A 14,542-nucleotide genomic window follows, 5' to 3' on the forward strand; every position below is an offset into this window, starting at 1 on the left:
TGGTATCATTTTACATTCCCACCAGCAGTGTAAAAGTGTTCCAATCTCTCCACAGCCTCTTCAACGTTTATTCTTTTGTGTTTTTTGAATTATTGCCAGCCTTGTTGGAGTGAGATGAAATCTCATTGTAGTTTTGATCTGCATTTCTCTAATGGCTAATGATCGTGAACATTTCCTCATGTGTTTTTTTTTTTTTTTTTTAGCTACCTGGATGTCTTCTTTAGTGAAGTGTCTATTCATATCTTTTGTCCATTTTTTAATTAGGTCATTTGTCTTTTTTGTAGTTGAGTTTTTGCAGTATCATGTAGATTTTAGAGATCAGGTGCTGATCAGAAATGTCATAGCTAAAATCTTTTTCCCAGTGTGTAGGTAGCCTTTTTACTCTTTTGATGAAGTCTTTGGATGAGCATAGGTGTTTGATTTTTAGGAGCTCCCAGTTATCTAGTTTTTCCTCTACATTCTTTATAATGTTTTGTGTACTGTTTATGCCATGTATTAGGGCTCCTAACATTGTCCCTATTTTTCCTTCCATGATCTTTACCATTTTAGATTTTATATTTAGGTCTTTGATCCATTTTGAGTTAGTTTTTGTGCATGGAGTGAGGTATGGGTCTTGTTTCATTTTTTTTTGCAGATGGATATCCAGTTATGCCAGCACCATTTGTTAAAAAGACTGTCTTTTCCCCACTTAACTGTTTTGGGGCCTTTGTCAAATATCAACTGCTCATCTGTGGTTGGATTTATGTCTGGATTCTCAATTCTGTTCCATTGGTCCATGTATCTGTTGTTGTACCAGTGCCAGGCTGTTTTGACTACTGTGGTGGTATAATAGGTTCTATAATCAGATAAAGTAAGGCCTCCCACTTTGTTCTTTTTCAGCAATGCCTTATTTATCCGGGGCCTCTTTCCCTTCTATGTGAAGTTGGTGATTTGTTTCCCCATCTCATTAAAGAATGTCATTGGGATTTGGATCGGAATTGCAATAAATGTATAGATCGCTTTTGGGTAGAATAGACGTTTTTATAATGTTAACTCTTCCTATCCATGAACAAGGTATGTTCTTCCACCTATGTAAGTCTCTTTTGGTTTTTTGGAGAAATGTACTGTAGTTTTCTTTGTATAGGTCTTTTACATCTTTGGTAAGATTTATTCCTAAGTATTTTATCTTCTTGGGGGCTACTGTAAATGGCATTGATTAGGTGATTTCCTCTTTGATGTTCTTTTTGTTGGTTTAGAGGAATCCAACGGATTTTTTATGTTTATCTTGCATTCCGATACTCTGCTGAACTCTTCCATTAGTTTCAGTAGTTTTCTGGAGAATTCCTTAGGGTTTTCTGTGTATAAGATCATGTCACCTACAAATAGAGATACTTTTACTTCTTCCTTGCCGGTCAGGATGCCCTTTATTTCTTTATCTAGCTTATGTGCTCTGGCTAGGACTTCTAGCACAATGTTGAATAAGAGTGGTGATAAAGGGCATCCTTGTCTGGTTCCGGATCTCAATGGGAATGTTTTCGGGCTCTCTCCATTTAGGGTGATGTTGGCTGTTGGCTTTGTATAAGTGCCGTTTATTATGTTGAGGAATTTTCCTTCTATTCCTATTTTGCTGAGAGTTTTTTATCATGAATGAGTGTTGAACTTTTTCAAATGCCTTTTCTGCATCAATTGATAAAATCATATGTTTCTTGTCTTTTATTTACATGGTGGATTACATTAATTGTTTTTCTAATGTTGAACCATCCCTGCTTATCTGCTTACCACTTGGTCATGGTAAATTATTTTTTTGATATGTTGTTGAATTCTATTGGCTAGAATTTTGTTGAGGATTTTTCCATCTACATTCTTGAGGGATATAGGTCTATAATTTCCTTTTCTTGTGGTGTCTTTACCTGGTTTTGGTACCAGGGATATGGTGGCTTCATAGAATGAGTTTGGTAGTATTCCGTCCTTTTTATGCTCTGACGTACCTTTAGTAGTAGTGCTGTTAACTCTTCTCTGAAAGTTTGGTAGAACTCTGCAGTGAAGCTACCCGGACCAGGGCTTTTTTTTTGTTGGCAGTTTTCTGATTACCTTTTCAATCTCTTCTTTTGTTATGGGTCTATTTAGTTGTTCTACCTCTGTTTGTGTTAGTTTAGGTAGGTAGTGTGTTTCTAGGAATTCATCCATTTCTTCTAGGTTTTCAAATTTGAGTATAGTTTTTCATAGTAATCTGATATGATTCTTTTAAATTCAGTTGGGTCTGTTGTAATATCACCCCTCTCATTTCTTATTTGGGTTATTTGCTTCCTCTCCTGTTTTTCTTTTGTCAGTTTGGCCAATGGTTTATCAATTTTGTCGATTTTTAAAAAAAAAACAGCTTTTGCTCTTGTTAATAATTTCGATTATTTTTCTGTTTTCTATTTCATTTAGTTTAGCTCTAATTTTTATTATTTGGTTTCTTCTGGTGCCTCTGGGTTTCTTTTGTTGCTCTCTTTCTATTTCTTCAAGTTGTAGGGATAATTCTTTAATTTTGGCCCTTTCTTCTTTTTGGATGTGTGACATAAATTAGCCTCTGAGCACCGCTTTTGCTGTGTCCCATAGGTTCTGGTAGGAAATGTTTTCATTCTCATTGCATTCTATGAATTTCTTTATTCCATCCTTAACGTCGTCTATAATTCAGTCTTTTTTGAGCAAGGTATTGTTCAGTTTCCAAGTGTTCGATTTCTTTTCCCTGCTTTTCCTGTTATTGATTTCCCCTTTTATGGCCTTATGGTCAGAGAAGATGCTTTGTAATATTTCAGTGTTTTGGATTTTGCTAAGGCTTGCTTTATGACCTACACAAGTCCATGCAGAAGGGAAAGGTGCTCACAGTCCATGGACAGTTTATGCCTGGACAGGAGTCACTTCTGTCTTGAGCTCCCCCTGTTAATAGAGCTAGCAAATTATCTTTTCCCCCCAGTTGCAAATTTTTTCCTTCCCCAGAGGCTGGGAGGATGGCTCTAGGTGCTCACCAGGGTCTATGTCAGGCCCAGGGATTCAGCCGCTGTAGCCAGCTTGGGGGCAGTGGGGGGCCCAGTAAAATATATGCAAGTACTTAGCTTTTGCTGAGAGCACCGTTCTCCTCAGGTTCCGGAGGTGTGAGTAGGCTGTGTGGCTGCTGCTTCTCCCTCAGGAAGCTGTGGCTGAACTCTAGGACCAGCCTGCCACTGCTGCCACCTCTAGGAATTGTGCTGAGGGCTCCCCACGATTCAGGTCTGGTAACTCCTCTTTACTTCTGAAAGGCCTCTTCCTCCCCCTGCTCCTCAGTTCACTGTCTAAGTTTGCCTTCAATGCTCAGGGCTCCCAGCTTGTCACAAATATACTCGTTTCACTTGTTTTTTGGGTCTTTGTTGTAAAATGGGCTCGACAGAAGTGTCTGTTTATTCTGCCATCTTGGCTTCACCTCAGAATGGGAGATTTTTGAAGAAAAATGGTACAACCACTTGGTAAAGGAATGAAGTATATCCCAGGACAGTCCTTCCACAGGGATATAAGGGGTATGTTCAAGATGTCCATGGCAGGAATTTTGGTGAGGGTGACAAGGTAGAGACAACATAGTTATTGTCACAAGGAAAATGGATGAATACTACACAATAAGTGCACAGTATGTGAACAAGCATGCAAAAGTAAGAAGTTACAACCAGAAAATGGTGTTGAGTTAGGAAAGTAGAAAACAGAACAAGATTTACATCACAAAATTATTCTGTATCTATGAAAATCACATACACAGAGACAACACCATATATTTTCAAAGATCCATGTGCTCTAAGGCTATATATAAAACATTAAAATTTGTGCTTGTAGGAGAAGGAGAAAAATTGAGGAAGAACATAAAATAAATGAGAATAGTGTTGCATAGGTCAAGACTGACAGCGAGCTAAGAACTGAGAAGTATGACTAATTCAACTATCTGAATTTAAAAATAATAATAATAAAAAAAAGAATCTCACAATTGGGACTCAAACTCAGGCCACCTCACACACTAGGTGGTTGGTATACTATATACCACTTCCCTGTTATTGATAATTTCCGTATTCATTTCTCCATTTTTAGAGTTCCCACAACTTTGTTAGAAATGGATGAGGGTGGCAATGCAGAATACTCCCAATGGTCACTGTTGTTGTTAGGTGCCATCCAGTTGGTTCCAACTCATAGAGACCCCTACACACAATAGAACAAAACACTGCCCAGACCTGTGCCATCTTCACAATTGTTGCTGTTTGAGCCCGTTGTTGCAGCCACTGTGTCAATTCATCTGCTAGAGGATCTTCCCCTTTTCACTTGTCTCTAAGAATAGCTTTTTGGGCTCTTAAAGGTAATGCATGATTCTTCATGGGTTGCTGAATAGATTTCTGCTTGGGACCCATTTGCCTTTTCTATATTTGGATTAATATCTCTTTCTTTCTGAACACAGGGGCGGACTAGAACCCTATTCTCCGGGGAATGATCAAGATTTTAATTGTATTACTTTATTCTGAGAGGCAACGGATGATGACTTCTCTATTAAAAATTATGCATATGCAACGTCTCCAAAAGAGAAGTTCTAAATTCATGTTGCCTGATAAAATTTTAGCTCAGTTTAATTCCACCAAGCGCAATACACCTACTCCTCACTTACCGGCTATCTTGTTACCCTGCGTTTGAATTTAAAAATAAAATCTCACAATTGGGACTCAAACTCAGGTCACCTCACACACTAGGTCGTTGGTGTACTATATAACGCTCCTCACTTCCCCTATTATTGATAAATATTTTTAAATTTTTATTATACCTTTCACATTTACAAAAATAGTAAAAAATCTACTATCAGACTATTTTGTGCTTTAATGATGTAAGTCTGGCAGTAACAAAACGCCAAGGCGTGAGGCAAGAGTAACACTGGCTGTGACAGTTAAGGTTATATGTCAACTCGGCTGGACCGTGATTCTCAGTTGGTTGGCAGTTATGTAATGATGTAGTCATCTGACGTGGTCATTCTCCATTTTTGTATAATGTTGATTTTTGCATAATGACCTGGTCTTTGTAACCTAACCATACAGATAAGTGAGGAGTGGGTGTATAAATTTTCCATAATTGATTCTTCTTTGAAAGTATTGTATTTGAAAAACTATATTATCTAGAGATCATAAGCTTTATAAGGTGGTTAAGAACTATAAACCCATAAATGTATAATTCATAGGTTAATTTTGTGCCGTTATTAATTGCCCCATTATTTTTACTTGTATGTATGATGTGAACACACACTCAGCAGATAGATAGATAGATAGATGATAGATAATAGATGATAGATAGATTGATAGGTAGATGACAGATAGATAGATGATAGACAGACAGACAGACAAATAGGTAGATAGATAGATGATAGACAGACAGACAGACAGATAGATAGATAAACAGACTCATTTGTTTAACAAAGTTTTATTGAGTGCCATTATTATTTATTTTTAGTTACTAGGGCTCAAAGATTATCAAGATGGACAGGGTATAGATCTTCATGAAACTATAAATCCCCAAGAAAAAACAGGCAGCAAAAATAAAGAAATACACAATATAATTTTAGACTGTTGTATTAGCTATGAATAAAATAAAATAGCACAAGCACTGAGTGGCTTTGAGGGGGGACAGCCTACCTTCAATAAGGCAATCAGATACAGCCTCTCTGAAGAGGTGGCATTGGACCTGGGGCCTAATTGCGGGAAGGAGGCAGGCCTTCAGAGCTCTGGCAGAAGACTGCTGTAGCATAGAGCATAGACAAGACCCCTGAGGCAGGGACTGGCATGGTGCATTTAAAAAACCGAAGGAAAGAAAATGTAGCTGTGCATATGAAATGAGGGGAAAGTGACAGAAGCTGAGGTTCATGGAAAAGTTTGGATTTTATGACATTGTTGTCAAAATCCTTCAAGTATTTTGAAGCAGAAGAGTGGTAATGCTCTTATTAAATCTCTGAAATATGACTCTGACAATGGCATTGCAGGTGGGCTGTAAGGAAGAAAGAGTCAAAGCAAAGACCCATGAGGAAACAAGAGATTAGTCCAGCTTGGTTCATGACTAAACCCATTGCTGTTGAGTCGATTCCAACCCATAACAGCTAGTGAACTTAACCTACCTCCTCTCACCTTGAGACTGAACCCCTCTTACCCTAACTTTCATATCTTGTAACGGAGATAACAACACTTCCTTCATAGTGCTGTTATCCTTGCTTTACATGAAATTCAACTGCATAACATGCTTGTCGTAACTTAAAACTGTGGCCATTGAGTCAATTCCAACTTATGGTGACACCATGTGTGTCAGAATAGAACTGTGCTCTGTAGGGTTTTCAGTTGCTAATTTCTCAGAAGCAGGTCACCTAGCCTTTCTTCCAAGATGCTTTAAGGGCGGCCTCAAACATCCAAACTTGGCAGCTGAGAGCATTAATCATTTGCACCACCCAGGAACTGCATACTTTAGATAAATGTTATTTCCCTTTTCCTTTCAACACCATTGGGCTAGAGCGACTGAGAGTAAAATCAGGAAAACCTGGCACAAATCTTGTGGCTATTGCTTTTGGGTAGTTAACTGGCTCTGGAGAGGGTTAAACATGCTATCGTAGAGTAAGGGAAGTGATTCACCAGGTGGATGGATTGTTTCTTATCATTTCTGTTTCCTCCATCTGGTAGATTTGATGCAGATTTGTTTGACAGTTGCAGGAGGAAGTTGGAAATGTTGAGTGACCACTAAGGTTGATTGCTTCTCTCCTCGCCTGCATACCACTCACTCCTCCAGGGGTACAAGATTCTCTAATGATAGAAAGGTACCAGAGAGTGGTGGGATATAAACCTAATTAAGAGGAATAATTTTAAACTTCTGTAACAACACATCTGTGATCTACATGACTGACAAAGATCAGGATGAAATATTTGAAATCCACTTACTTTCACTGAACCTCCTTTTTATTTTTGTGGTCCCTGCCGAATTTCAGCTCTTCATTATCCCTTGCTTCAAATACTTTAAAAGCTCCTTAACTGTGCCTGTCTTTCTCTGTCATTCCACCTGACACTGAAGACAAATATAGAATGTATCAATCATTCTTGAACCCATACAAGAATACTGTTTCACCACTTCCTATGTGCTTTTGAAAGTCCTTCATCATCAAATCCCAAACTTCATTTTCTACTTGGAGATCACACAATCAGGAAAAAGGGAATTGGATAATTTCTGATAATTTAGGCAGGAAATTAAGAAGTCAGATTAATCATCTCTATTTTATCAAAAATACAAAACTCCCTTATTACCTTTCTTGCATCAGCTTATCACTGTTGTCGTTCATTTATTAACTTTTATATTCTTTAATGTCTGTCTTCCTCCATTAAAATACAAATTCCTTGAGGATACTGGCTACAAAATATTTTAGGCATGGTATCTGCAGTACACAGAACAGTTAGGCCTGGTATAATCAATTCTGGTTTCTCTGATGCCTCTTTACATGCTTTAGATTTCTGTTCCCAGGACAAGGTTGGACATGTACTGTGAAGGTCCTGCTTCTTAGAGTTCCCATCTCTGTGCTGTAGGCTGATTTTGTCCCTTCCAGACACACAGGCTTTCCGTTGCTGGGTTGCAGTATTCCTGAAGTTTCACGTGTACCTATATTTTGAGGTGGTTTCCCACTTTTTCTTAATGCTTAATCTAAAAAGAAAGCCAGTGGCTACATTGGTATCTAGGGTAGTAGTTAAGTACTTGCTCTTTAGAACTACATTGCTTGTGTTAATCCCTCTCCCTGCTCTTCATGTGACCCTGGAAGAGTTCTTTTGTCTGTCTCAATTTCCCTACATTCAAAATGGGAATAATAACATTGCCAGATTCTAGGTTTTGTTGTGAATATTAAAGGAAATAATGCATGTATTTTACCAGGAACATGATAGGTTCTTAATCAATGATAACCCACCAACCCACTGCCGTTGACAATGATAGATATCATATTTAAATAGTTTAGTTATCAAAGTTTGCCTTGCCAAGTTAACTGATACATGCCTGACATTGATGGAAAGCACCCAAGTTTTACTTATTTGGAATAAAATATCTCCCATTACCAATTAGTAAATTTATGCAATTATGTGACCAATTTAGTATTCTATGTTGTATTTATCCAAACTTCAAAGGGAATGGGGATAATAGCTATATTTTGTACAGTAGTTATCAAAAATTTAACGGGATAATTCCTGTGAGCTTGTTACCATGTGCCTGTCAGAAAGAGAACCCATGATAAATACCCACCTTTATTACAGTTGTTTCATTGCGAATTGAATGATTTTGCCTAGCCCGGAAAGTTTCTTTGAGCCCAGCGACTCTGGCTTCCCTGAAGTGCTTGGACTTGAAATACCAAGAAAAGATGTGGAGGCTTTATTCATTAATGCCAACAAGAGACCTCCTGAAGAAACCTTTTCCTCTTCTCTGTCTGAATTTTACAAGAGAACTAAAACCAAGTACACAGCCTTCTCCAGAAAGTGAGGTGTGGGAGCCTCAGCAGAGAACAATGACTGAGGAAGAATTAGAACGTCATTTGCAACCACACAGGGTAGGAATGCCAAGTCCCTGCCTTCAGTCTTCACTCACTTATAAACCAGCTGATGGATTTTGGCAAACAGAGATCCTGACATATCTCTGAGTCTAAATGTCTGCATTTGTAATACACTGGAATGGAATCAGCATCCTTCTGCTGCTTTAACTTTTATAAAATAAGAGATCATGGCTGTTCTCAAAGAGACTGGCACATATACCAAAACATGGAAACCCATTAATTGGGAATATTTTAAAATAAACACATACAGGGAGATGATTACAAAACTGAAAACTCCTTCAACTTTCAGTTTCCCAAAGCAAATCATTTTACCCTCTATTTCCACCGTTTTACATGAGAATTAGATTTTCCTCATGTACGCCAGAAAACATTTATCAAGAACCTCCTTTCTACAGAGCATAAGGCAAAGGTATCAGAGATTTCAAAGAGAATAAAAGAAGCTGTCCTTGTGGTAAAAGAATCCATAATCTAAACGACGTATACACATGCAATCATGGCACTGGGCAGAATATGCTAAGGGTCACAAGTGTATATAAACTTTCCATAAGAACTGAGAGTATCGAAAGAATACGTTCTGGCAGAGATCATAAAGATGTAGCATCTGACCAGGGTATTGCAGCACTTGCATTTTGTCAAGTAAATGAGAATGAACTCTGTCAGCCAAAGCACAGAAGCTGTAAAATAAAAAGATTAGCCATTGGCCAAGTCCGAAGAGGGTATAGAGAACAAAAAAAAAAAAAAACACTTAAGGCAGGAAGGGCAGAAATTAAGCTCACATTCTTTAAATCCCTGCTTTGTGCTAAGCTCTAGGAAAGCATGGGGGCTGCAGTGAAGTACTCAAAGCAATACTTGCCCTGGAAAGACAATCCAGTAGGACATAATTACAGGCTGGGTGCTAAGCAAGATGGAGGCAATGCTGGAAATGATAAGAGAACAAGAAAAAGGGAGTGATTAAAAAAGAATATGGAGGGCTTTAAAATTAAACCAAATAGCCTGGACTTTGTGTTTTAGCTAATAAGGAATGAATGTGCCCACTGGAAAGGAGATTAATCTGGTATTATTATATAGGAGACTGTCTGAAGGAGTGTGGGTGAATGCTTGGGGGAATGGAGGCTGCAGGGTTAGAGAGACGATCATTTAAGATTTAGGCAAGATACAAACATAATAGTGCTTATTATCTGTTCTACAACTTAGAAAGCATTTGAAGAGTGTAGGGCTACAAGTCACCCAGGAAAGGCATGGCTTAAGTCAAAAGTCTTTGAATGCATATTTTACATCCACCCTCAGAGATTTCAAACCAAATGTTTTGAGAAACCTGATTGCTCATTCATTTTCATACTGATCCCATGAAGCTGATGAATAGTCTAGATTTGCCAGATAACATATAGGATGTCCTATTAAATTTGAATTTTAGACAAACAACAAATACTCTTTTTTTTTTTTTAAGTTTAAATATACCCCTATGAAATACTGTGATACTTTTGTTTGCTGAACCTGACAATCCTACTATGGTCCCAAAATAAGGAGTGAATTGGAAATCCTTGTCTGCCCCGTAGATGATCTATTCTTTAAGTTTAGCTGTCTTAAAACATGCCCTGCCTCCACCATTATACACCCATAAAATGCAGCCTTTTCATCCCTGTGCCCTTTTCCCAATAAAGGCAGTGTTCAGAGTCAGGACTCACCTTCGTCCTCTGGGGAGACAATTTCCCATCCTTCCACTGTGAATTCTTCACTCAGCTCCTGAATTTCACTTCCCTTTGGGCAGTACTTGGCCAAGGCAGCAGAAGGGCACAATGAGAAACAAGGGGTTACATATGACCACTGGCCTATGTTCCTCCCAACCACAAGCTGCCAGGGCATAGGGCATACTAGAGGAGGAAGGAAACTTTCTGAAGGGGAGGGGAAAAGAAAACTGTGTGTGTGTGTGTGTGTGTGTGTGTGTGTGTGTGTGCAGGCACATCTGCATAGTGTGAAAACTATCAGTTTAAAACACAAAAGAACAAATTTAACACTCTGGGTTCACTTTACTTTCAAGGAAATTCCAGGTTTGGAAAACTAGACTTCTCGATTCCTTGGAAATCTGAGATCTGAAGGTTCCCAATACTTTACCCTCACACAAACACACAGGAAAAAAGCCTGTTCTTCAGAAAAGAACTAAGTTAGAAATAAAATTCATTTCTTTCCTCTGTCTGTAAAAATGGAATCTAATGTAAATGGCCTTTCCTCAGAGGTCTAATACGTTAATAGACAAGGTAGGGAAGAAAATATAAAATTATAAGATAGTGACGGTTACTTGTTGTAAGTAAAGAAACATTTCTTCACTGGTTGTCAACTCCAAGGCCGATTTTACAATGAGGAAAGAGACAGGTCCTAATAGACGCGTCTTCACTGCCTCATGACCCCACATCCTCCCTCTACCACTCAATGGAGCCACAGAGAGCAAGCTGGCTGTAGTGATAACTTCACTGCTACAGTGTCTGCAGTTTAGCTGACAGTTGACTCTGAGCTTTTGGTTTGGGGGAGTGGAAAAGCTTATTCATTATGATTCCCACGCCATATTGCGAACAACAGGTGGCTGGTTTTCTTGAGTTTTCAAGCAGCATGAAATGATTAGTTGAACTCAGAATATGCTTATCTACTCCAAATCTTTTTTTTCTCCAAATGGGGTGGATGGAAGAAGATTGAGTTACTGCTAAGCAGAAGCACAGGCCAGGGGACTGAAGTACTTTATAATGATTATAAAGTTTTTCATTATCATTGTATTTATCAATCTTAAAGTTGTGGAAAATATATTTGAAATAGGGAATTCCAAATTTGAGGTGTATCCTTTAATTCATATTTGATCATTTATGTGCCAAACCACTGCTTTCCAAATCTCAAAAAAAACAAACCAAGCCGGTTACTGTCTAGTCGATTCTGACTCATAGAGACCCTACAGGACAGAGTAGAATTGCCTCATAGGGTTTCCAAGGAGCAGTTGGTGGATTCAAACTGCCAACCTTTTGGTTAGCAGCCGAATGCCACCAGGGCTCCTCCATAGCTCCAGCGTATACAAATCTTGTTAAAATGCAGATTCTGATTCTGTCAAATTAGGGTGGGATCAGCGTTCTACCTAGCGGGCTTCCAGATGTTGCCATGGCTGCTAATCCCTGGACCATTATTTGAGCAGCAAAGTGCTAAACCAAGAATTCTCAAGGTATGGTCTCCAACCAGCAGCAGCAGCAGCATTGAAGAACTTGTTAGAAATGTAAATTTTGAGGCCTCAGCTCAGAACTACTGAATCAGAAATTTTGTAGTTGGGGCCTAGGAATCTGCCTTAGCAAGCCCTCCTGATGCTGCTAAAGTTTGAGAACCACTGCAATAAACAATTCTTTCTCTTATTCTAATTACTCACAAACAAACTCATGGAAATCCACAAATGCTCAGTTAGCTAGCATGCTGGGATCCCAGATCTTAAGTGATGGATATGTGGATAAACACAAGAAACTGCCAGTTTACTCAACATCTTTACCTCCCTCTGTCCCACAGAACCATGAATCAATGGGAAGAAGGACAAGAGTTTAATTCCAGTCGTTACTTGCTCTCAAGTCAACTCTGACTCTTGGCAGCCCTATGTACAATAGAACCAAAAGCTGTCTGGTCCTATGCTGTCTTCACTATCGTTGATATGCTCACGAGTCCATCATTGCAGCCCCTGTATATTCTGAGTGCCTTCCAACCCAAGGGGCTCATCTTCTAACACTGTATCAGACAATATTCTGTTGTGATCCACAGAGTTTTCATTGGCTAATTTTCAAAAGTAGATCATCAGACCTTTTTTCCTAGTGTATTTTAGTCTGGAAGTTCCACTGAAACCTGCCCACTACAGATGACTTTCCTGGTATATGAAATACCAGTGGCATAGCTTCTAGTGTCATAGCAACATGCAAGCCACCACAGTATGACAGACTGACAGAGAGGGGTTGGTTAATTCCACTGCTGATGGCTAACTAATAAACCTTCCTGGACCATATTTTTTTCATCTCTCGAGTGGAGAGGATATAATTAAAGTGAGTTTTAGTAACTGTGAAGTATTTTGCAATGTTGGTGGCTATTACAGATGATTGTACACAATGGACATTCTTGCTCTTCAATATCCTGTGAGCTCTCGGTGCTATGCAGAAGAATAAGAGACTCTTCTCCTTTCAAAGTCTTATCCACATGGTGGGCATCATTTCTATCCTCCATGGGAACCTTTTCCGTTAATATTTCCTAATCTTTTGTCCTTGTGTTTATCTAACTACCTAAAAGTTCATTTATCTGGAAAGTACATAAAATTATTTCCATTACTGTGTTAGTCAGAGACTGTTTTAAAAGTGCCTGGGATTACAGATGAGGTAAGACACACAGACTTGGAAACAACTGACATGAAAGAAGAAATTAATTATACACACATTCCAGGGGGAAAACACAGTATGCCATGATTCAAGGCCACACAGAGAGGTTACACCTGAGGACAAGGTAACCATATGCTGGAATTCTAAGAGACCTGTTCTGTATGGTAAGCAGGGTGGGGTTAACTAGGTTTCTACTTCACCTGGGGATTGGATATTTTGAATAATTCTGCAGATTCAGAAGGCATAGGGGCTACCTGTTGAATACCTGTCCCATGGGCAATTAAGGCAGGTACGGAGTGGGCCAGGAGTGTGTTGAAGAGTGAACTTATTCAGCAGCTCAAGAAGAGGTACTAACCAGCCTTCAATCAGGGTCTCAAAACTATGTCAAGACATTTTAAGTGTGTGAGGGGGGGTACGGAACATAGTTTTCAGAGACTTACCATCTGTCTTTGTGCTTTCAGTGTCAAACATTTAAATAACATGTGTTTATCTGAATATTATATTATGTCATTGTTATTAAAAATTAGAAAGTACAAATAGAAACATTAAGCAACCCAGAACCCTCTTACCCACACACAATCACCACCTATATTTTGATATATACCTTTGCACTTATTGCTCTGTGAACACACACACACCCATGTACCCACTGGTTTAAAAAAATTTCCAAAAGGAGATCAGCCTGTACACATATGTCTTTCTATGCCATTAAATACTTTTTTCTTAACATCATTACTAAAGGATGTATAATATTCCATTATATAATCGTATAATAATTATTTTCAACCAATCGATGTGTTAGTGGTTATTTCCAGTTTTTTATACTATAAACAATTCTGCAATTAGCGTCAACTATCAACAAAAATTGTAGATATTTATGACATTAAATCTGTGCCAGCTGTTACCCACTAGAGGCACAGGAGATCCAATTCCAGTGGCTTCTAAAGGGTTGGAGCCTGAGGGCTGCATTTCAGTCCCCATGTATGATCAAAGACAGCCCCCCTCTGTTGAGCCTCTGATCAGCTGCAGATAACGCTGGAACCAAAATCAGTTCCAATCCCAAGCGCAGGGTGAGAAGCAGACATTTAAATCTGATTCAATTATTTCATTTTGGAGGGATGACCACTAAGATGAGAACTAGCCATTGAGAAAGCTAACATTCCAACAAATCAAATATTTCCCTTCAATTGTTTTCAAGGTCATTGCTTGGCTAATTTAAAATTTTGTTACATTTATTATATGAAAGAAAGAAGCTCAAATTTGGGAAAAGGCAAAATGATGATTGCTTGGTTTATTATTATTATTTATTGTTATTATTTCATGCTAAAGGATTCTCAAATTATCTTAACTGATCATTATCCAGAACTCATAGGGAAGATACCTTTGCTGTCACTGTAAATTTGCAAATGTAAAAGGAAATTTTCCTTTATACCATCACCTGCCTAAGACATACCACAACTGAGTGTTGTGCTTCACCTCAATGATCCCGCTCAGCAGAAATTCTTAAATGATCTGAAACTCTGAGTGACATAAAATTAGTAAGTGTCAAAACTTGGAGACATCCTGGTTTAGGAGCAGCACATAACTG

General features: G+C 38.6%; 1 protein-coding gene across 1 annotated transcript in view; it reads right to left on the minus strand.

Moving 5' to 3' along the window:
- GCSAML (germinal center associated signaling and motility like) overlaps positions 1–14,542 on the minus strand; it is a 73,254-nt gene that overhangs the window by 32,922 nt on the left and 25,790 nt on the right. Inside the window, exon 2 of the mRNA XM_049875144.1 lies at positions 10,261–10,345. Coding sequence (XP_049731101.1) covers positions 10,261–10,289 — 29 coding nt within the window. The 5' untranslated portion in view covers positions 10,290–10,345. The remainder of the gene's footprint in view (positions 1–10,260; positions 10,346–14,542) is intronic.

This window comes from Elephas maximus, chromosome 2 (assembly GCF_024166365.1).
Source record: "Elephas maximus indicus isolate mEleMax1 chromosome 2, mEleMax1 primary haplotype, whole genome shotgun sequence".
Taxonomy (NCBI): domain Eukaryota; kingdom Metazoa; phylum Chordata; class Mammalia; order Proboscidea; family Elephantidae; genus Elephas; species Elephas maximus.